The sequence below is a fragment of the Phaenicophaeus curvirostris genome, chromosome 5 (assembly GCF_032191515.1).
Source record: "Phaenicophaeus curvirostris isolate KB17595 chromosome 5, BPBGC_Pcur_1.0, whole genome shotgun sequence".
Taxonomy (NCBI): domain Eukaryota; kingdom Metazoa; phylum Chordata; class Aves; order Cuculiformes; family Cuculidae; genus Phaenicophaeus; species Phaenicophaeus curvirostris.
Window position 1 is genome coordinate 1,568,286 of NC_091396.1, and position 20,054 is coordinate 1,588,339.

Genomic DNA, 20,054 nt, shown 5'->3' on the forward strand with positions numbered 1-20,054 from the left:
GTGCGCCGCGGGTTCGAATCCCGCCCCGCCGGGATCAGCCCTTGGGAAAGCCACGTGGGCGATTCCAGAGTGAAAAACCACCTGGAAGCGGCGTGGTATGCGGTGCAGGGGGGGTTTGGTGTCTCTGCGGCTCGCGGTGAGGGTCACCTCCACCCCGGTGCCACCGTGGCTGTGCAGCCCCCCACCTCCTGCCAGCCCTGGGGGGCTCCGTCCCCAGCAGCTCCAGGGGGGACAGGAGGGTCAGTGAGGCTCTGGCAGGGACAGGCAGGCTCTGGCAGCTCCATTTGATGCCATTTTATGTCACCAATCCTGGGTGACATGGGGCTGGCTGCAGGTGGCAGGTCCCCATCCCCTCTGTGCCGCCTGCAGGTGCGTCCCCACAGCCCCCCCCCCAGCAGCCCTTCTGCTTCCATCAACGATTCGGGGCTGTCATTGCACGTTGGTGGCTTTTTCACGTGCTCGAACACCTGCAGCCTTTCAATAGGAGCCCCTTGGCCAGGCCACCAGTGCCCACAGAGCCCGCTGGGACCTGTGGCTCGTCCCCACATGAAAAAGAAGGAGCTCCCGCTGCCTCCCACCTCCTGCACCCGTTGGCTTTCGCACAGCCAGGTGGGTCCCGCGGGCACCGCGGTGGCTCCGTGCGGTGCGATCGGTCCCGTCGCAGGTGGCCAAGTCCTCGCTGAGAGGGAAACCACCTCCTTCCTCCCCAGACACCTGCCCTGTGCCACCACGAGGGGCTGGGGACCCGCCACGTGCACCCACCATGGTCACCCTGGGGCTGCTTCCACCACCGTGTCCCCCCCCGGCATCTCCCCCCGGCGCGGGGAGCAGCCCGAGGCCGCCTTTGGGGACCCGCGGAGGCGTCGGTGGGTTTTGGGGTGCCTGGGCTCTTCACCAGGCTCGGGGTGGGGGGACGCGGGAGAGGCGAGGTCGGTGCTCCCCGCGTGGGCGCAGGTGCCCGAGCGGGGTCGTCTCCTGCTGGGGACATCCGGGCGTTGAGGTGTGTGACGCCACGAGCGGAGCCGAGCCTCATATTTGGGCACGGAGCAGGTTATTGGAGGCCGGGGCGCCGGCAGCGGGGAGATAACTCCCCTGATAACGGCTCAGAAGGTGCTGCCACCTCCCTTGGCTCCCGCTTGCCTATATATAACCCCGCGGCGGTGGGTCCGGCGCGGCACGATGGAGCCCCTCGGGGTGCTGGGGTTGCTGCTGCTGTGCCTGCGGCTCTGCCGGGGTGAGCGCCGGGCTGGGAGGGGGTCAGGACCCTCGTTTCCAGCTCGGAGCGGCGCTCAGCGCCTTTTTCCACCGCAGGCGCCGAGGATCTGCGGCTGGTGGACGGCGGCGGGCGCTGCGCGGGCCGCGTGGAGGTGAAGCACGAGGGCGAGTGGGGCTCCGTCTGCAACTACGACTTCGACTGGGAAGCCAGGTGGGCCGGCGTGGTGTGCCGGCAGCTGGGCTGCGGCGCCGTGGCCAAAGCCTCCGCCTTCGCCCCTTTCGGGAGAGGCACCGGCAGGATTTGGCTCCAGCCTGTCATCTGCCGCGGTGTCGAGACCACGCTGCAAGCCTGTCCCCATTTCGGGTGGGGAAAACACTTCTGCGGCCACGACCTGGACGTCGGCGTCACTTGTACAGGTGAGGAGCGGAGGCGGCCGCGCCGGGGGCCCCTCGCCGTGTGCCGCGGCGTCACCGGCTGCTGCGGTTGCCAGTGACAAGTGGGGTCCCCAGGGCTCAGGGCTGGGTCCAGCCCTGGTCAATGTCTTCCTCAATGACCTGGATGAAGGCACCGAGTGCACCCTGAGAGGGTTTGCAGACGACACTAAGCTGGGTGGGAGCTGGATCTGCTGGAGGGTCGGGAGGCTCCAAAGGGATCTGAACAGGCTGGATCCATGGGCTGAGACCAACGGCAGGAGGTTCAACGAGGCCAAATGGCGGGTCCTGCCCTTGGGGCACAACAACCCTGAGCAGCTCCAGCCTAGGAGAAGGCTGGCTGGAAACTGCCTGGAGGAGAAGGACCTGGGGGGGTTGGTTGAACAGGAGCCAGCAGGGGCCCAGGGGGCCAAGAAGGCCAAGGGCATCTGGGCTTGGATCAGACCCGGCGCGGCCAGCAGGGCCAGGGAGGTTCTTCTCCCTCTGGCCTCGGCCCTGGGGAGAGCGCTCCTCGAATCCTGGGGTCAGTGCTGGGCCCCTCCCCACCAGAAGGATGTTGAGGCTCTGGAGCGAGTGCAGAGAAGAGAACGGAGCTGGGGAAGGGGCTGGAGAAGAAGAGGAGCGGCTGAGAGAGCTGGGGGGGTTCAGCCTGGAGAAGAGGAGGCTGAGGGGAGACCTCATTGCTCTCTGCAACTCCCTGAGAGGAGGTTGTGGAGAGGAGGGAGCTGGGCTCTTCTCCCAAGGGACAGGGGACAGGACGAGAGGGAATGGCCTCAAGCTCCACCAGGGGAGGCTCAGGCTGGACAGCAGGAAAAAATCTTTCCTGGAAAGGGAGATTGGGCAGTGTCCGAGGCTGCCCAGGGAGGGGGTTGAGTCCCCTTCCCTGGAGGGGTTTAAGGGCCGGGTGGCCGAGGTGTTGAGGGCCATGGGTTAGTGATTGATGGGGATGGTTGGACTCGATGATCCGGTGGGTCTCTTCCCACCTGGTTATTCTGTGTGATTCTGTGTGGTTCAGACGCGGTGGAGCTGAGGCTGGCGGGCGGCGGAGGGCCCTGTGCCGGGAGGGTGGAGGTGAAGCTACGAGGCCGCTGGGGCTCAGTGGCCGACAGCAACTGGGACGCCGAGGACGCCGAGGTGGTGTGCCAGCAGCTGGGCTGCGGCTCGGCCGCCGGCGCCTACCTGGCCAGTGCCCGCTTCGGCCCGGGCGACGGCCCCATCGGCTTGGCCATCATCGACTGCCGCGGCGATGAAGCCGCCCTCTGGGACTGCGAGGTGCGCGGCTGGGGCCCCTACAGCGGCATCCACGACTACGACACCGCCGTCGTGTGCCAAGGTAGGCGCCGTGCGGCGGGGAGGCTGCGCCGGGCCCGGCACGTCGCTCACCACCGCTCCCGGCAGGGTTCACCAGGCTGGTCGGCGGCGACGGTGCCTGCGCCGGGCGGCTGGAGGTGCGTCGGGGCCGAGCGTGGGTCGGCGTCTGCGAGGACGCCGTGGACGTCGAGGCCGCCCGCGTGGTGTGCCGGGAGCTGGGCTGCGGCGTGGCGCTCGCCGGCCCCGGCGAGGGCTGGTTTGAGGAACCGACTTGGGCAAGTTCCTCGCTTTGGGAAGGGGGATTCGAGTGCGACGGCACCGAGAGCCGTCTCGCCGCCTGCGCCCGACGGCCACCCCGCAACCAGAGCTGCGCCGGCCACGCCAGCATCACCTGCTCCCGTAAGCACCGGGGATGATGAGGGGCATCGGGGGGTCCCTGTGCCATCGCGCCCCCCTCACCGCTCGCTCTCTGCCGCAGCCTACGCGGGGTTCCGGCTGGTGGGCAGCGGCTCGAGCTGTGCCGGGCGGGTGGAGGTGGAGGCCGGGGGCACCTGGGGGTCCCTCTGCGCCACCGGTTGGGACCTACCCGACGCCCACGTCCTCTGCCGCCACCTCGGCTGCGGCCCCGCTGCCGCCGTGCCCCCCGGAGGATCCTTCGGGGCGGGGAACGCACCGCTGCGGCCGGACAACTTGGGGTGCGTCGGCAACGAGAGGCACCCGGGAGAGTGTCCTAGGACGGTGCTGGGGGAGCCCGGCTGCACCCCTGGGCACGCCGCGGCCGTCACCTGCTCAGGTGTGTACGGAATCCGCTGGGAAACGGGGATCCTGGGGCGCCCCGAAAGCGGGGAGAGGGAGAACTAGAGGCTTCCAGGAGGGAAAGGGGCTCCAGGAAAGCTGGGGAGGGGCTCTGGATGAAGTAATGCAGGGACAGGACGAGGGGGAAGGGTTTGGAGCTGCAAGAGGGGAGATGAGATCTTGGGGAGAAATGTCTAGCTGTGAGATTGGGGATGTCCTACCCAGAGCAGGGGTGGCTGCCCCATCCCTGGAGGGGTTCAAGGCCAGGTTGGATGGGGCTTGGAGCTCCTGATCCCATGGGAGGTGTCCCTGGGGTTGGAACTGGATGGTTTTGAGGTCGCTTCCAACCCAACCCATTCCATAATTCTTAAAATATGACATGAAAACGTCCAGGCAGTGCTTGGGACAGGGTAGAAACTCTTCACTTAGGTTGAGGTCTTGCACAGTTGTCTATCAGCTCCACGTGCAGGTGTTTATATGAAGGAGGACACAGTGATCCCCGCAGGCTGCTCCTGTAGCCCCTTCAGCTCGCCTCTTTTCAGCCCCAGAATAACAGAATGGGCAGTAAATTCCTTGGTTCGTGATGTTGCTGTTAGAGGCTCAAGGAAAGTCATCTGGGAAGCGTCCTGCAAGCAGGATTTTGGGGGAGCTGTGAGGTAGAACAGAAAGGTAGAGATGGAGACACTTGAAAAAAATGGGGTGTGTGTGCTAATTTAGGAGATGAGTGTGAACGCTTGGGCGTGCTGGGAGGAGGAGATCCTGGCTGGAGGCAGGGACGTGGCTGTGCCGCCTGTAGGACGTGGGGAGCAGAAGATGAGGTGGGAATTCGCTGTTCCAACTCCAGGGTCCGTAGCGATGAACCCACAGAGAGAAACAAGCAGGGGCAATGGTTTTAAGCTGCAAGAGGGGAGATGGAGATGAGATCTTGGGGAGAAGTGTTTTGCTGTGAGGGTGGGGAGGCCCTGGGACAGGCTGCCCAGAGCAGGGGTGGCTGCCCCATCCCTGGAGGGGTTCAAGGCCAGGTTGGATGGGGCTTGGAGCCCCTGATCCAGTGGGAGGTGTCCCTGGGGTTGGATCTGGATGGCTTTGAGGTCCCTTCCAAACCACTGGGGATTTTGCAGGCGTCGCCGAGCCCCTGCGGCTGGTGGAGGGGGAGACTCGGTGCGACGGGCGGCTGGAGATCACCACAAGCCCCGGGAGCTGGTCCCGCGTGCCGGCGGGGAGCTGGGACGCCCGCGGTGCCGGCGTGGTGTGCCGGCAGCTGGGCTGCGGCGTGCTGGAAGATACCTACACCACGCTGGGCTCGGGCACCGCGGAGCTGCACGGCTTGTGGTGCAACGGCACCGAGGAGAACGTGGCGCAGTGCAACATCTCGGGGACGGCCACCGTGCCCACCGGCAGCCCCGAGGAGGTGGCCATCGTCTGCTCCGGTGAGCGTGCGGGGAAAGGTTGGGCTGCTGGCACGGCGAGCGGCTGCTGGAGCCCGGTGCCCTCCGTGCCCTGCAGGCAGCCGGCGCGTGAGGCTGGTGGGCGGCCCCGGGCGCTGCGCGGGGCGCGTGGAAGTCTACGTGAAGGGCTCGTGGTCCAGCGTTTGTGCCAACACCTGGGACGCGTTGGATGCCGCCGTCGTGTGCCGCCAGCTGGGCTGTGGGACGGCGCTGGAGGCACCCGACTCCGCTCGCTTCGGCGTCGGCACGAAGCCGCCGTGGCCGGTTGCCCTCGGCTGCGCCGGCACCGAGGACTCTCTCTGGGATTGCCCACCTCTGGAATGGGGCGGCTGCCAGCGCGGTGGCCGGGCAGGAGCCGTCTGCTCAGGTGAGTGCCGAGCGTCCCCTGCGTCGGGGACCATCGCGGGGTCCCCGTGCTGTGACCCCAACCCTGTATCCCCTCGCAGAGCTGCTCTCGCTGCGGCTGGCGGGCGGCGGCGGGCGCTGCCGCGGGCACCTGGAGCTGCTGCACGAGGGCACGTGGGGCCGCGTCTGCGCCAACGGCACCGGCCAGGCCACCGCGGCCGCAGTGTGCCGCCAGCTGAGCTGCGGGCACGGGGGGAGCCTGGTAGCCACCCCCAGCTCCGGCTCAGCCCCCGCCTGGCTGGCCTGGCTGAGCTGCGGCGACGATGCCCGCTCGCTCTGGCAGTGCCGCTCGGCGCCCTGGCGCCTGCAGCCCTGCGCCCTCGGCGAGGACGCCTACATCACCTGCGATGAGGACGGTGGCGGCGGCGCCAGCGGGACACCCAGCCCGGACCCGGTGGGCACAGGTAGCGCTGTCCGTGCCCGCGGCCCCCCGCGCCGGGCTGGTTGGCGTCTCCTCCGTCACCCAGCCCGGCCACATCCCCGCAGGGTTCCCCGGTGGCACCATCCCGGCTGCATCGGTGAGGTCTGTGCCGGTGCCCGTGGTCCTCAGCGTGGTGCTGGGCTCGCTGCTGTGCCTGGCCCTGGGCGCCCTGGTCACGCAGACCTGCCGCGCCCGCGCTCGGCACCGAGGTGGGTGCCAGGGGTCCTGGGGCTTTGCCGTGGGGCGGTGGTGCCCGTGGGTGAGCGTTGTCCATCGTTTCAGGCGCTGGCGAAGCCGCAGATGCCATTGCTGATGCCGTCTACGAGGAGCTGGACTACATCCCAGCACCAGAGTACCAGGAGGTGCCCAGTCGCGTAGGTTGGTGCCCCCAGGATTGTCCCCAAGGGTTGGGGGCTCAGCTGCACCGCAGCACCGGGAGCCCTGATGTCACACGGGCTCGTCCTCGTGGCGTGGGAACAACCCCCACGATCCCAGTGCTGCCCCAACACCCCAACACCCCGTTCTCCACCCCCAGGCTCCCTGTCAGAGGGTTCGGTGATGAAGCTGCAAATTTACGCCGGGGACAGCGTGGAGGAGGGTGACCCCGAGGCAGAGCCAGGTAGGATCCCAGCCCTGGGGAGCGGGGATGCGTCCAGGCACTGGGGACAGTTCCAAGTGGGGTCCCCAGGGCTCAGCGCTGGGTCCAGCCCTGGTCAAGGTCTTTATCAATGACCTGGATGAAGGCATCGAGTGCACCCTGAGCAAGTTTGTGGATGACACTAAGCTGGGTGGGAGCTGGATCTGCTGGAGGGTCGGGAGGCTCCAAAGGGATCTGAACAGGCTGGATCCATGGGCTGAGACCAACGGCAGGAGGTTCAACGAGGCCAAATGGCGGGTCCTGCCCTTGGGGCACAACAACCCTGAGCAGCTCCAGCCTAGGAGAAGGCAGGCTGGAAACTGCCTGGAGGAGAAGGACCTGGGGGGGTTGGTTGAACAGGAGCCAGCAGGGGCCCAGGGGGCCAAGAAGGCCAAGGGCATCTGGGCTTGGATCAGAGCCGGCGTGGCCAGCAGGGCCAGGGAGGTTCTTCTCCCTCTGGCCTCGGCCCTGGGGAGAGCGCTCCTCGAATCCTGGGGTCAGTGCTGGGCCCCTCCCCACAAGAAGGATGTTGAGGCTCTGGAGCGAGTGCAGAGAAGAGAACGGAGCTGGGGAAGGGGCTGGAGAAGAATAGGAGCCACCTTCCCTGGAGGGGTTTAAGGGCCGGGTGGCCGAGGCGCTGAGGGACATGGGTTAGTGATTGATGGGAATGGTTGGACTTGGTGAGCCCGTGGGTCCTTTCCAACCTGGTGATTCTGTGATTCCAAGATTCTGCTGTGTCCTCTGGGTCACTCCCTGTCCCAGCCTCCCCTGCCCAGCACGGCTCCCCGGATGGCTACGATGACGTTGTGGCTGTGCCAGAAGAATCCCTTGCTCCTGGCGCTGGGGACATCTCCGAGGAGGCGTCACGGAGGAGCTGGGACCGTGTCCAACCCACAGGTAAGAGGGAGCTGGCGGCAAATCCACAGGGATTGCGGCAAGACGCGAGGGACACGGAGCAGATCCCTCAGGCGCTGGTCCCTCAGGTGCTGCTCTTTGCTGTCCCCCCAAGGTGGGAGCTGCCCCCCGCAAGGTCCCCCAGGAGCCACGTGGGAACTGCCAGCGCCATCCCTGGGGGTCACAGACTACGATGACGTTGGCGTCAGCGCCGTGGGGACGTCGCCGTGAGGATGCCCACAAGAGAACCTGGGGACAAACCTGCAGGGTAGAGGGCTCTGTCCCCTCAAAGAGGTGGCCCTGGCTGCAGAGGTGGTCACCTCACCCTGCCCAGGACCTCAGTATCCCTCCCCTATCCCCCCTACCAGCAGCACCACAGGGAGTTGGTTCTTTTTTCACTGTTAGTTTATCTGTTTTTCTATTAAAACCCCAAACTGGCTGGAAACTCAGTCCCAGGGCTGGGACCTGGGGCCCTCCCAGGAGGGAAAGGGGCTCCAGGAAAGCTGGGGAGGGGCTCTGGATCAGGGAGGGCAGGGACAGGATGAGTTTGGAACTGAAAGAGGGGAGATGGAGATGAGATCTTGGGGAGAAATGTTTTTTTGTGAGGGTGGGGAGGCCCTGGCCCAGGCTGCCCAGAGCATGGGTGGCTGCCCCATCCCTGGAGGGGTTCAAGGCCAGGTTGGATGGGGCTTGGAGCCCCTGATCCCGTGGGAGGTGTCCCTGGGGTTGGAACTGGATGGGCTTTGAGGTCCCTTCCAACCCAACCCATTCCATGATTCTATGACTCCGATACACCATCTGACCCTTGGGAACGTGGGAGGCTCCTCCTCAACTTGAAGACGTGGGCTAGAAACGGCTCTGGTTGCTGCAGGGACTTCTCCTACGGGAGGCGAGCAGCCTTCTGCCCCCCGGACCTCTGCCCCCCGGCAGGACCCCGCGGTAGAAGGGCAGCCGGGCCATGGCCCCCGCTTGAGGCACGTCCTGCTCGAGGAGATCCCCAATCTTCAGGTCGGGCTTCAGCATCCGCAGCGCCGCCAGCTCCTGCAGCGCTTCCTCGCTTAACCCAGACGTGCTCAGGCTTTAAATAGAGGGGGAAAAAAAAGCAGGAGAGTGGTTAAAACCCACCCTCTGCTCTGCGGGCCACCAGGATGCTGATGTGCCCCAGCCTGTCCCACCGCATCCGACCCCCTGGTGCCAGCGCAGGGATAGAATCAGAGAACCATGGAATCACCAGGTTGGAAAAGACCCACCGGATCATCGAGTCCAACCATTCCCATCAATCACTAACCCATGTCCCTCAGCACCTCGTCCACCCGGCCCTTAAACCCCTCCAGGGAAGGGGACTCAACCCCCTCCCTGGGCAGCCTCGGACACTGCCCAATCACCCTTTCCAGGAAATATTTTTTCCTGCTGTCCAGCCTGACCCTCCCCTGGTGGAGCTTGAGGCCATTCCCTCTCGTCCTGTCCCCTGGCCCTTGGGAGAAGAGCCCAGCTCCCTCCTCTCCACAACCTCCTCTCAGGGAGTTGCAGAGAGCAAGGAGGTCTCCCCTCAGCCTCCTCTTCTCCAGGCTGAACCCCCCCAGCTCTCTCAGCCGCTCCTCTTCTTCTCCAGCCCCTTCCCCAGCTCCGTTCTCTTCTCTGCACTCGCTCCAGAGCCTCAACATCCTTCTGGTGGGGAGGGGCCCAGCACTGACCCCAGGATTCGAGGAGCGCTCTCCCCAGGGCCGAGGCCAGAGGTGACAGTTTCTGAAGCAGAATGCTGTGAGAAACTGGGTCAAAGGCTTTACTGAAGTCCAAGAAGATCCATCCACAGCCTTTCCCTCATCCAGTAGTTGAGTCATTTTATCACAGAAGGCGATCAGGTTAGTTTGGCCAGACCTGCCTTTTGTGAACCCATGTTGACTGGGCCTGATCACCCGGTTCTCTTGCACGTGCGTCATGATAGCACTCAAGATCACCTGTTCCATGACTTTCCTTGGCACTGAGGTCAGACTGACAGGCCTGGAGTTCCCCGGATCCTTCCTGCGACCCTTCTTGTAGATGTGATCATAGAATCACCAGGTTGGAAGAGACCCACTGGATCATCGAGTCCAACCATTCCCGTCAATCACTAACCCATGTCCCTCAGCACCTCATCCACCCATCCCTCAAACCCCTCCAGGGAAGGGGACTCAACCGAACAGTGGGTCCCTCCCGGCTCCTTACCCCAGTGCCCGCAGCGGGCAGGCGGGATGCCGGAGCCGCCGGCAGAGCTGTAGGACCCCGTCGGCTCCCAACTCGTTGTCGCTCAGGTCCAGGCAGGTGAGCCCGGGGCTCTCCACCAGCGCTTGGCAGCAGGCGCCCGTCAGCCGGCAGCTCCCCAGCCTGTGGCACCAAAGGGTTTGACCGGCGCTTGTTGGGCTGCTCCGGCTGGGAAGGAGGCAACGCGGGCGCCGCAGCCCCTTACCGCAGCGTCCGCAGCTGGCAGCGCCGCCGCTGGAGCCCCTCGCACAGCAGCTTCACGCCGGCGTCGCGCAGCCCCTCGCTGAAGGACAAATCCAGCTCCTCCAGGCAAGGGCTGGTGCCCAGCGCGGCGGCGAGGTCCTCACAGCAGGCGCCGCTGAGGTGGGAGTATCGCAGCCTGCCGAGATGCCCAGGAAAGACCCTCAGAGCCAGCCTGAGCCACCCCCGGTGCCACCGTGGCACGGCGATGCTCCCCTTCCCCTGCCCCTGGAGTTCCCCACCCTGGGAGGGTGGGACAGAGCGATGGTGTCACCCTGGAGGGACTTTCTTGGGGTACCTGGTGGGTTTGGCCACCTGGGAGATGCTCGCGGTGTGCTGGGGTGCCAGGACCACTCACCGCAGGACGCGGAGGCGGCAGCCGGGCTGCCGCAGCCCCGTGCAGAGCAGGCGGACGCCGGCATCACCCAACGTGCTGTCCCCAAGCTCCAGGTGGGCCAGGCTGGGGTGTTCGGCCAGCAGCGCCGCCAGCTCCGCGCAACAGCTCTCCGAGAGCCGGCACCACTGCAGCCTGCGGGGAGAGGAGCAGAGAACCCACGGACTCGTCACACCACCCCACTGCCCACCCCTGCCTGCCGGGACCACATCCACCCATCCCAGAGCCAACGGGCATGGAGGGACCATTCCCACCCATCCCAGAGTCAACTGGCATGGAGGAACCATTCCCATCCATCCCAGAGCCAATGGGCATGGAGGGACCATTCCCAACCATCCCAGAGTCAACTGGCATGGAGGAACCATTCCCATCCATCCCAGAGCCAATGGGCATGGAGGGACCATTCCCACCCATCCCAGAGTCAACTGGCATGGAGAAACCTCACCCATCTACTCATGGCCAACCAGTATGGAGGAGCCAGACCGAACCACTCATGGGCAATCAGCATGGAAGGATCTCACCCAACCACTCATGGCCAATCAGCATGGAAGGATCTCACCCAACCACTCATGGCCAATCAGCATGGAAGGATCTCACCCAACCACTCATGGCCAATCAGCATGGAAGGATCTCACCACTCATGGCCAATCAGCTCGGTGCTGTGTGGAGCTCCCTTACCGGAGCACCTGCAGGTTGCTGCCTGGGTGCCGCAGTGCCCGGCAGAGCAGGTGGATGGGGGAGTGCGGCTCCTCCTGCTGCCACTCGGTGATGGGACTGGGATCTCCTCCAACTCCTGAGGCACTGGAGCTGCAAGGGAGCAGGACCACAGCAGGCGTGGGCAGCCCTCACCGGCACCAGGAGCTCCTGGCTTTGATGCTGGCACATAATCCACCCCAAGAAGAGCTGACCACCATCTCACACTAGGTCTCCTTAGGAAGAATCTCCATGGCTTTGGAGATACAAAGGATCTGGAGACATCCTGCTGTCCAGCCCATCTTGGGATGTGCTTAAAATCTCTGCAGTGGGAACCTCCACTTTGCGTGTGAGAAGGGGAACGTAAAGCCAAACCAACACCTGGGAGCAGATGGACCTGATCGCGCTGGGGAAGCTGAGCTGATGCTCCACCTCCACCAATCCCACCACGTGCAGTGGAAGAAAGAGCCCGTGTGTTCCTTATTCACCTACAATTCTCCCCAAGAAAAAGTAAAATCCTCCATGGAGGCATTAAACCTCCAGTGAAGGGGCAACAGAGCTGGGTGGGACGAGCAGAAGTGCCTTTAAACCCATCCCTTGGGGTGGGCAAGAAGAAAACTTGGTGATTTTTGGGTCCCTAGAGTGCAGAAGAAGAAAACGTGGTGATTTTGGGTCCCTAGAGGGCAGAGAGGCAGTACTCACTGAGGCAGCGACGTGGCCGGCTCCTCCTCAGGATTCTGCTGGTGGAAGGAGCATCCCCGGAGCGTGACGCAGCCCAGTCCAACCCACTCCCGGATGCAGAAGGAAAGAGCCATTTGGTCGTAGAAGGTCAACTTGACGTCCTGCAAGTCGATGTCGGTGCAATGACCCAACGCGCTTTGCGTGAAGCCTTTCTCGTTCATCTCGAACAAGAAGTGGAAAGTGTCCAACTTGGAAACCTTCATCACTTGGCTGGGGTGGGAGCTGCCTCCGTGCCTCCCCTGAAGCCACCTCAGCAAATGGTCCCTGGCTCGTGGTGAAATCCTGCACCCGATGGTTTTGTCTGCAGACTCGATTGTTTTTTGGCTTACCAGACCAAACAGGAACCGTAGCGTTGAGTTCAGATCTTTCCTGGACTCGCTATAATTTTCTAACAACACATTTATGTCCTTTGTGAGAGCCCTTGAGTCACCGTCTGCTTCCTCATCGTCCTCCAGAACGTAAAACATGGCTGCGAAAAACTCCTGGAGGTGCAGGTGGGTGAAGCTGTAGATGTTCCCATGGTCTACACCTCTCCTTGTTATCTTCTCGTTGAGGAAGAGGGGGAGAAGGTCTGGCTGGTCCAAGCCATAGTCCTTGATTTCCTTCTCCTCAAAGAGGATCTTGTGCTTCCAGATGCCGTTGGCAGCCAAGGAGCAAAGCTTGCGTAGGAACCGCTGGAGGTCCTGAGGGTTGTTCCCGTCTCTGCACGTCATTAATTGGGAGAGGTAAAAAACACTCATCCTCGTGGTGGCTTTAGAGCACTCATAAAGGTTTTTCTTCTTGCAAAGCTCTTGCTCAAGGATGGTGCAGACCGTCCAGCTCATGATGGGGATGGTGCACAAGCTGTAGAGGATCTCGTTGTCTCTGGCAAACCTGAAGGCCATGTCGGCTTTATTGTTGTTCTCAAAGTACCTGTGGAAATATTCCTTCCTCTTGGCTGCTGAAAATCCCAGTATCTCTGCGTAATGTTCACCCTTCAGGCACCGCCCCAGGCTTTGAAGACCTATTGGCCTCGTGGTGATGAGCAAGGAGGACTTGGGGAGGACAGTTCTCTTCAACAAGCTCATCAGGGTGGTTTCCAGTGGCTTCACTTCCCTGGGGTCAGAGCTCAGCTCCTCTTTGGACTGAAGCAAGGAAAATCCCAGGGCCTCAAAGCCATCAAAAATGAACAGGATCTTCTTCTGGTCATCCAGGATCTTCCCAACCGGCGTTTGCCTGTGAGGGCAGCACTTTGAAACCAGGTCTGCCACGCTCACCTCTTTGATAGAGGCGACGTCTTTACAGTCTATGCAGAAGACGTAGTCAAACTCCGCGTGGAGGGTTCCTTCCACCCACTCCACCATCACCTTCCTGACCGTCATCGTCTTCCCCATCCCCGGGGCCCCTACCAGCACCAGGGTCTGCGGGGTTTGCTCATCATCGTTGGGTTTAAACAGCGTCTGTGCGGTGACGGTGATGGCAGGTGGCCCGTTGCTGGTGTCTGCAGCTTCATCCTCACCTCCGTGCTCGCTCCAAGGCTTCGTGGCGATGGTCAGGTCGGTGTAGCGGCTGCTGATGGACAGGTTCTCGCCGAGACGGGAGTTCACTTCTTTGTAGCGGAGGAATCCCCGGACCACGTGCTCTCTGTATTTCCGCTCGTACTCTGTGCCGGCGAGAAGCAGGGTCACTCCCAAGCGCAGCCGGCTTCCCGAGGAGCTCCCAACCAGCCCAACCACGCTCTCGACACCAATAGGACACTTGGGTCAATACTCAAGGCTTTCCTAAGTCTGGAAAAGTCAACGAGGACATCATTGTCTGCGAGACTTTAAGGTTTCTGAATTTCTTCACGATGAGAGTGGTGAGGCACGGGAATGAGTTACCTAGGGAAGTGGTGGCCACCCCATCCCTGGAGGTGTTCAAGGCCAGGTTGGATGGGGTCTTGGGCAGCCTGATCTAGTGAGAGAGGGTTTGGAACTAAATGATCTTTAAGGTCCCTTGCAACCCAAACTCTTCTATGATTCAGGTTAATTGTGGGTGTTCTTGATTCTATGATTCTATGATTCTATCATTCTTCTCCTCTCTTGAGTTCCCCCATCATCCTGATCCATCAACACTTTAACCACCCTGCAATCCTCATCCACCTTGGGGAAAAAATGCAATCGCCTGGAGCCACCTACAATGTCTACGCCTTCTGCTCATGCTCCTGGGGCCAAAGCCACCGCCCCGGGCTCCCAGGGATCCCCCTGGCTCCACAGCGCTACCAGATGTGAGCTCTGCGGAGATCATAGAATCATAGAATAACCAGGTTGGAAGAGACCCACAGGATCATCGAGTCCAACCATTCCTATCAAACACTAAACCATGTCCCTCAGCACCTCGTCCACCCGTGCCTTAAACACCTCCAAGGGAAGGTCCTTAATCTCCATCCCAGGAAGAAAGGGTAGAACCACAGAATCCTAAAACGGTTTGCGTTGGAAGGGACTTGAGAGATCATCCAGTTCCAACGCTCCTTTCCAGCCTCCCCGAGAAGCCAAAACCTGCTCTTGCCAACCTCTACTCGCCTCCAGGATTGCTCAAGAGAAAGAGAGAGACAGCAGAAAGCAAAATGTACGCTGGCTTCCTACCTTTCACCTTCTCATCCAAGAGTTTCTCGGCGAGGTCCCTTTGGTTCATCTCTTCAAACAATCCAATTGCGACGTCCATTGCGGCGTCTTTGCTGTAGTTGTTGCCCATACAGCTGGCAAGAGCGCAAGGGTGGGCGGCCTTCGCCAGAAAATCCTTGGGGATGTTCCATCCTCCTTCCACGCGAGCGTCCAATAACTTCGTCTTAAACTCCTGGAAGTCTGTAGGTGTGAGAGCTTGCAGTGCTTGTATGAGACCGGCTAATGCCTCCTCTTGCTCTGCCATCGCGGGATGTCACCTGAAAATTCCAAGAGTTAGAGACACCACAGCAAAAGAGGTTTTGGATCAGGGCATCAAGTTTGTCCCAAACAGCTCGGCTCTTCCTGAGCTGGAAAGGCTGGGGGCAATCACCCCAGCAGGGCAAGGTCACCAGGGCTGCTCCACGAAGATGTCCCGCGTGAGACAGAACCATAGAATCGTTGAGGTTGGAAAAGCCCTCTAGGCTCACCCAGTCCACCCATCAGCCCAACCTCACCGTGCCTGCGAAACCGTGTCCTGAAGAGCCACAGCTTTTTGAACCCTCTAGGAATGGAGACTCCACCACAGCCCCTCACCACTCTTCTGGTAAGGAAATTCTTCCTGATCTCCATCTAACCTCCCCTGGGACAACTTGAGGCCATTCCCACTAGTTCTATCACTTGTTCCTTGGGAGAAGAGCCCAGCTCCCTCCTCTCCACAACCTCCTCTCAGGGAGTTGGAGACAGCAATGAGGTCTCCCCTCAGCCTCCTCTTCTCCAGGCTGAACCCCCCCAGCTCTCAGCTGCTCCTCTTCTTCTCCAGCCCCTTCCCCAGCTTCATTCTCTTCTCTGGACTCACTCCAGAGCCTCAACATCCTTCTTGTGGTGCAGGGCTCAGAACTGACCCCAGGATTCAAGGAGCGCTCTCCCCAGTGCCAAATCCAGAGGGCACAGGAGAGAGAAAAGCCCCCAGAGAAGCATCCTGGAGGGTTGTCTCCAGACTCGGAGCTGCTGCCCCTCAGGACAGAGTCCCCATGGCCGGTTCCCCATCCCCATCACTCACCGCACCATCCGAGCGGTGGGGTGGGATGCTTGGAAGGGCTCAAGCCTTGCCTGAAATCCCCGTCCCGCGTGCTAACGGGGTTCCGCTTTCGCGCGGCTTCCTGACATCCGGCACGCGCTTCCTCCTTTCCTGGCCAGGGATGGTCCACCAGCTGCCCCAAAACCACCCGCGTGGGCAAAGGGACCCACGGAACCCGGGAATGAGCCTGGGGAGCGAGGCTGCAGGGCAGAGCCTGGGGTTTTGGGGGGGTGGAAGAGGAGAAGAGCGTGGGTTTGGGGGGGGAGGAAGAGAAGAGCCTGGTTTTTGGGGGGTGGAAGAGGAGAAGAGGCTGGTTTTGGGGATGTGGAAGAGGAGAGGCTGGGTTTTTGGGGGGTGGAAGAAGAGAGCTTGTTTTTTTAGGGGGTGGAAGAGGAGAGCCTGGTTTTTTGGGGGGTGGAAGAGAAGAAAAGCCTGGTTTTTTTTGAGGGGTGGAAGAGGAGAGGCTGTTTTTTGGGGGGGGTGAAGAGAAAAGCCTGGTTTTTGGGGGGTGGAAGAGGAGAGGCTGTTTTTTTGCGGGGTGGAAGAGGAGGAGAGGCTGTTTTTTAGGGGTGTGGAAGAGGAGAGGTTGTTTTTTGGGGGGAGGAAGAGAAGAGCCTGGGGTTTGGGGGGAGAAAGAGGAGGAGAGGCTGATTTTTTTAGGGGGTGGAAGAGGAGAGGCTGGATGGGAGGCTGGATGGGCTGTGAGGTCCCCTCCAAGCCAAATCATTCTATGATTCTATGATAATAAGTATAATTGTGCTTGTGCTAAAGGGAAATACGTTGGCTAATGGGGAATTATATGGGGAGGGGAAAATATCCCAGTGCTGCCAGGTGATGGGGAGGTGCTTGGGAACTTTTAAAGGATGAGGCTTATGGGAGACAAGCTAAATGCACCTTGGAGGAGCTCATTAAAGGCATGAGCTGCCTGCAGCACCGTGCTGAAGCCCATGCAGGAGGCACAGCAGGAGACAGAAGGTCCCAAGTGCTGCTCAGAGCCTGGGTGCCCAGGGCTGAGCTTAAATGGAACCCAGGCGGTGGGTGGAGAAGCCTCGATGAGGCTGATGAGGGCTTTGAGGCTATTAAGAGCCCCTCAGGGGCAGCTGGGCTTGGATTTTCATTGCAGGGATGGGTTTTGCAGGGTGCTGAGCCAGGCAGCTCTTTGGCTGCGGCACTAACCGCAAACCCATGGACTGTGGGAGCAAGATGCTCCACCCTGAGGAGCGCCCTTCATCCTGCTTCCCTAGAGGTGCAGAGGTAAGGAGAAATGGGTTTTGCCCAAGTGGCCACAGGCTTTTGCTGCTGTGTAGCCTTTTCATAGAATCACAGAATCACCAGGTTGGAAAAGACCCATCGGATCATCGAGTCCAACCATTCCCATCAATCACTAACCCATGTCCCTCAGCACCTCGTCCACCCGGCCCTTGGGTTGGGAAGGACCTCAAAGCTCAGTTCCAACACCTCCCACTGGATCAGGGGCTCCAAGCCCCAACCAACCTGGCCTTGAACCCCTCCAGGGATGGGGCAGCCACCACCGCTCTGGGCAACCTGGACCTCCCCACCCTCACAGATAAACATTTCTCCCTAAGATTTCACCTCACTCTCCTCTGTTCCAGCTCCAAACCCTTCCCCTTGCCTTCTCCCTGCCCTCCCTGGTGCTTTTCATGCTCCAGTTTCTGAATGTCTTGGTTTAGAAGGGGGTAAACCCATCAGGGACTGGGATTGTGGCACCGGAGTGGATTTTGCAGCTGAGTCTGAGCCCCTTACTCCTTTATTTCTTTCATCTACCCACAAGCATCCTAAATTATCAGGCTTTCAACCAGGCATGATGGAAAAGAAAATGCTTCAAAGGGATGTGTTTAGCGAAGCTGCTTTTGATGGATGCTGGGAAAGGGGGAAAGGATATTTTAAGGCACTTTGGGAGCTAAAGGAGGGAGAAAAATAGACTACATCTTGGCAGCTCTTTTTTTCTATGTTGGTAAAAATGCGTTTTAAATCCAAAATCTCAGGCATATAATGCAAATCCAACAAGTCTAAGGCGTATAAATGCATCGTGTGGGGTTATTTAGCTCCTAAGGCAGAGGCAGCATGTGAGAACAAGAGGAAATTGCAGCTGAAACCCACTGGTCTCAGCAAATCCAGGCTCTGGGCACTGGAGCTGATGATTTCTGCTTGCAGGAGGCTCCCTCCTGCTGTGCCAAGAGGAGGTTTGTGCCTGATGTACAAGTGGCAGAAAGATTTGATGGGTCTGTGGGTTTGATCCCGTCTGTTCCAGCCCCAAACTGCCCTTGGGCTGCCTGCAATCTTCCTTCTTGAACACATTTCCCCTCCTTAACTCGCTGCTGGGGGATTATCCTGTTTGCAAATCCCTTATCCTGGCTGGGGGAGCCTCATCCTCTTTTTTTTTTTTCCTCTTGTCTCCTCACAAGCATGCCAAATTATCCTGTTTTCCTGTGTGTTTCCCTCTGGATTTGTGGCTTTATTCACTGTAATCCCTGCAAAACGAGGCAGGATTTGGAGAGGAGTGAAGCAGGCACAGCCCTGAATAGGCAAAGCTCAGCCCCAAATAACAGGGATGTGGGGATGAAGCTGAGTTGCCTTCTTAACCCCAAATATCAGGGATGTGGGGATGCAGCTGGGTTGCCTTCGCAGCCCCAAATATCAAGGATGTGGGGATGCAGCTGATTTGCTTTCTCAGCCCCAAATAACAGGGATGTGGAGATGCTGCTGAGTTGCCTTCTCAGCCCCAAATATCAGGGATGTGGGGATGCAGCTGATTTGCTTTCTCAGCCCCAAATAAAAGGAGATGTGGAGATGCTGCTGGGCTGCCTTCTCAGCCCCAAATAACAGGGATGTGGGGATGCAGCTGAGTTGCCTTCTTAACCCCAAATAACAGGGATGTGGGGATGCAGCTGATTTGCTTTCTCAGCCCCAAATATCAGGGATGTGGGGATGCAGCTGATTTGCCTTCTTAACCCCAAATATCAGGGATGTGGGGATGCAGCTGATTTGCTTTCTCAGCCCCAAATAACAGGGATGTGGGGATGCTGCTGAGTTGCCTTCTCAGCCCCAAATAACAGGGATGTGGGGATGAAGCTGATTTGCTTTCTCAGCCCCAAATAACAGGGATGTGGGGATACAGCTGGGTTGCCTTCCCTGCCCTGCCAGCTGCCCTTGGCATCCTACCCCCCCCACCAGAGCCCAGCCCTTCCCTCTGGATTGGAGAGCTGCCTCCCTCCCCCCCCCCGCTCTCCATCTCCATGCAGTCTGCCGAGGTGCATTGTGGGAAACTCCCAACTTCCCCCCCCCCCCCCCCCCACCTCCACCATCTCCTCCTCCTCTGCGCAAGAACCAGCTCCCAAGGTGGGACACCGCGCCGGAGGACGGAAGGTAAGAGATGCTGCTTCCCTTGGTGCAGGATAAAACCCGCTGGGGTGCGGGGACGGAGCTGCTGGGGGTCCCCAAGCTGTCGGCACAGGGGTTTCCGCGCTCCTGCTCAGGGTGACGTAGCGAAATACAGATCTACCTGGTCAAGGTGAGCATCCACCTCCTCGCCGCCACCCGGGATGGAGGCCAGGAGCTGCCATGCCCTCTGGAACGCGACCTCGCGCAGCTCGCCCTGTTAATAGGGAAATTTCTTGGTTTTAAGGCCGAAATAAGGAGCGTTTTGAGGATGCCTGGTTCCCAGCAGCTCCTTTCCCAGCCCAGCTCTGTTTTTCTGCTCCCTGAAGGTCAAGCAGCCAGAAGGAGGCATTTCCGTGAGCGCAAGCGCGTGGGAGCCCGGCTGCTGCCTCCACGTACCTGCTGCCTCGGCGGTGGGATGCGTTGGGCTCGCCTGGTCCTCACCGATGGGTTTCGGAGAGGAGCAGGCAGCCTGGAAGGGGAGACGGAGGCCGGGATGGAGGCTGGAAACTCCGAGCGTGGAAGAACCAACTCAGCCGTGTGCCGGAAACAGGGCCGCTGGGAGGGAGGAGGGGAAGCAGCATCGCCAGCTGCAACCTCCCAGCCTTGGTAGGAAAGCTCCTACACCTCCCTGGAAGCTTAGGATCAAGTTTCCAGCTGCGTTTCCTCTTCCCGTCTTCGTTTCCTCTTCCCATCTGCGTGGCCATGGGGTTTGTTTGCCCTTGGATGGGTTTAAGGTCTCCGTTTAATTATTACTGGCGATCCCAGAGCAAGGATCAGCCCAGTTAGCTCTCGCTTTTTCCCAAGGAAGGAGCTGGGAATTATCCTAGGAGGAAGAGGGGTTTGATGCTAAAGGGGTGTCCTCTGCTATGACCCCCAGCTTGTGCTGGAAAGGAGCTCACGAAGGGAAATCTGCCCCAAAATGAGAGAGGAGACAGAGACAACGGTGCCTCTTCTTAAATTATGGCGAGAAGGTTGCCCCAAACGAGTGGGAGGAGGACACCAGGGTTCCTCGTTCAAGATGTGAGGTTCCAGGGATGAAATGCATGGGGTGGGACGTCTCGGGCTTTTCCTTCTGCTGTCCCTGCC

General features: G+C 60.5%; 2 protein-coding genes across 5 annotated transcripts; one reads left to right on the plus strand and one right to left on the minus strand.

Annotated features, from left to right (window-relative positions):
• Positions 1–318: 318 nt before the first annotated feature.
• LOC138720732 (antigen WC1.1-like) lies at positions 319–6,759 on the plus strand. The gene is made up of 12 exons (XM_069857080.1): positions 319–954; positions 1,051–1,234; positions 1,312–1,632; positions 2,663–2,980; positions 3,046–3,357; positions 3,437–3,751; positions 4,875–5,183; positions 5,260–5,568; positions 5,648–6,010; positions 6,093–6,236; positions 6,310–6,405; positions 6,563–6,759. The coding sequence occupies exons 1-12, from the start codon at positions 319–321 to the stop codon at positions 6,757–6,759; spliced, it is 3,504 nt and encodes a 1,167-aa protein (XP_069713181.1).
• Positions 6,760–7,957: 1,198 nt separating this feature from the next.
• On the minus strand, positions 7,958–19,569 carry LOC138720843 (NACHT, LRR and PYD domains-containing protein 3-like). Of its 4 annotated transcripts, XM_069857229.1 has the most exons (9): positions 19,365–19,569; positions 19,090–19,182; positions 14,471–14,766; positions 11,829–13,509; positions 11,112–11,240; positions 10,398–10,568; positions 10,005–10,178; positions 9,764–9,922; positions 7,958–8,636 (listed from the first exon to the last, which is right to left on the minus strand). In XM_069857229.1, exons 3-9 carry the CDS (start codon positions 14,751–14,753, stop codon positions 8,405–8,407), a joined length of 2,829 nt encoding a protein of 942 aa, XP_069713330.1. In that variant the 5' UTR covers positions 14,754–14,766; positions 19,090–19,182; positions 19,365–19,569; the 3' UTR covers positions 7,958–8,404. The 4 variants fall into 4 exon arrangements, with proteins under 4 accessions (XP_069713330.1, XP_069713332.1, XP_069713333.1 ...); XM_069857231.1 differs by lacking the exon at positions 19,090–19,182; XM_069857232.1 differs by lacking the exon at positions 11,112–11,240.
• Between the last annotated feature and the right edge of the window lie 485 nt (positions 19,570–20,054).

Coding starts and splice junctions, on each gene's coding strand:
- LOC138720732 (XM_069857080.1), top strand. CDS start 319: ATGGGGCTGGCTGCAGGTGGCAGGTCCCCATCCCCTCTGTGCCGCCTG. Junction 955..1,050: donor TGCTCCCCGCGTGGGCGCAG/GTGCCCGAGCGG, acceptor GGCACGGAGCAG/GTTATTGGAGGCCGGGGCGC. Junction 1,235..1,311: donor GTGCCTGCGGCTCTGCCGGG/GTGAGCGCCGGG, acceptor TTTCCACCGCAG/GCGCCGAGGATCTGCGGCTG.
- LOC138720843 (XM_069857231.1), bottom strand. CDS start 14,753: ATGGCAGAGCAAGAGGAGGCATTAGCCGGTCTCATACAAGCACTGCAA. Junction 11,241..11,828: donor CCGGCCACGTCGCTGCCTCA/GTGAGTACTGCC, acceptor GCTCCCTTGCAG/CTCCAGTGCCTCAGGAGTTG. Junction 8,637..9,763: donor TGCCCGCTGCGGGCACTGGG/GTAAGGAGCCGG, acceptor CTCTATTTAAAG/CCTGAGCACGTCTGGGTTAA.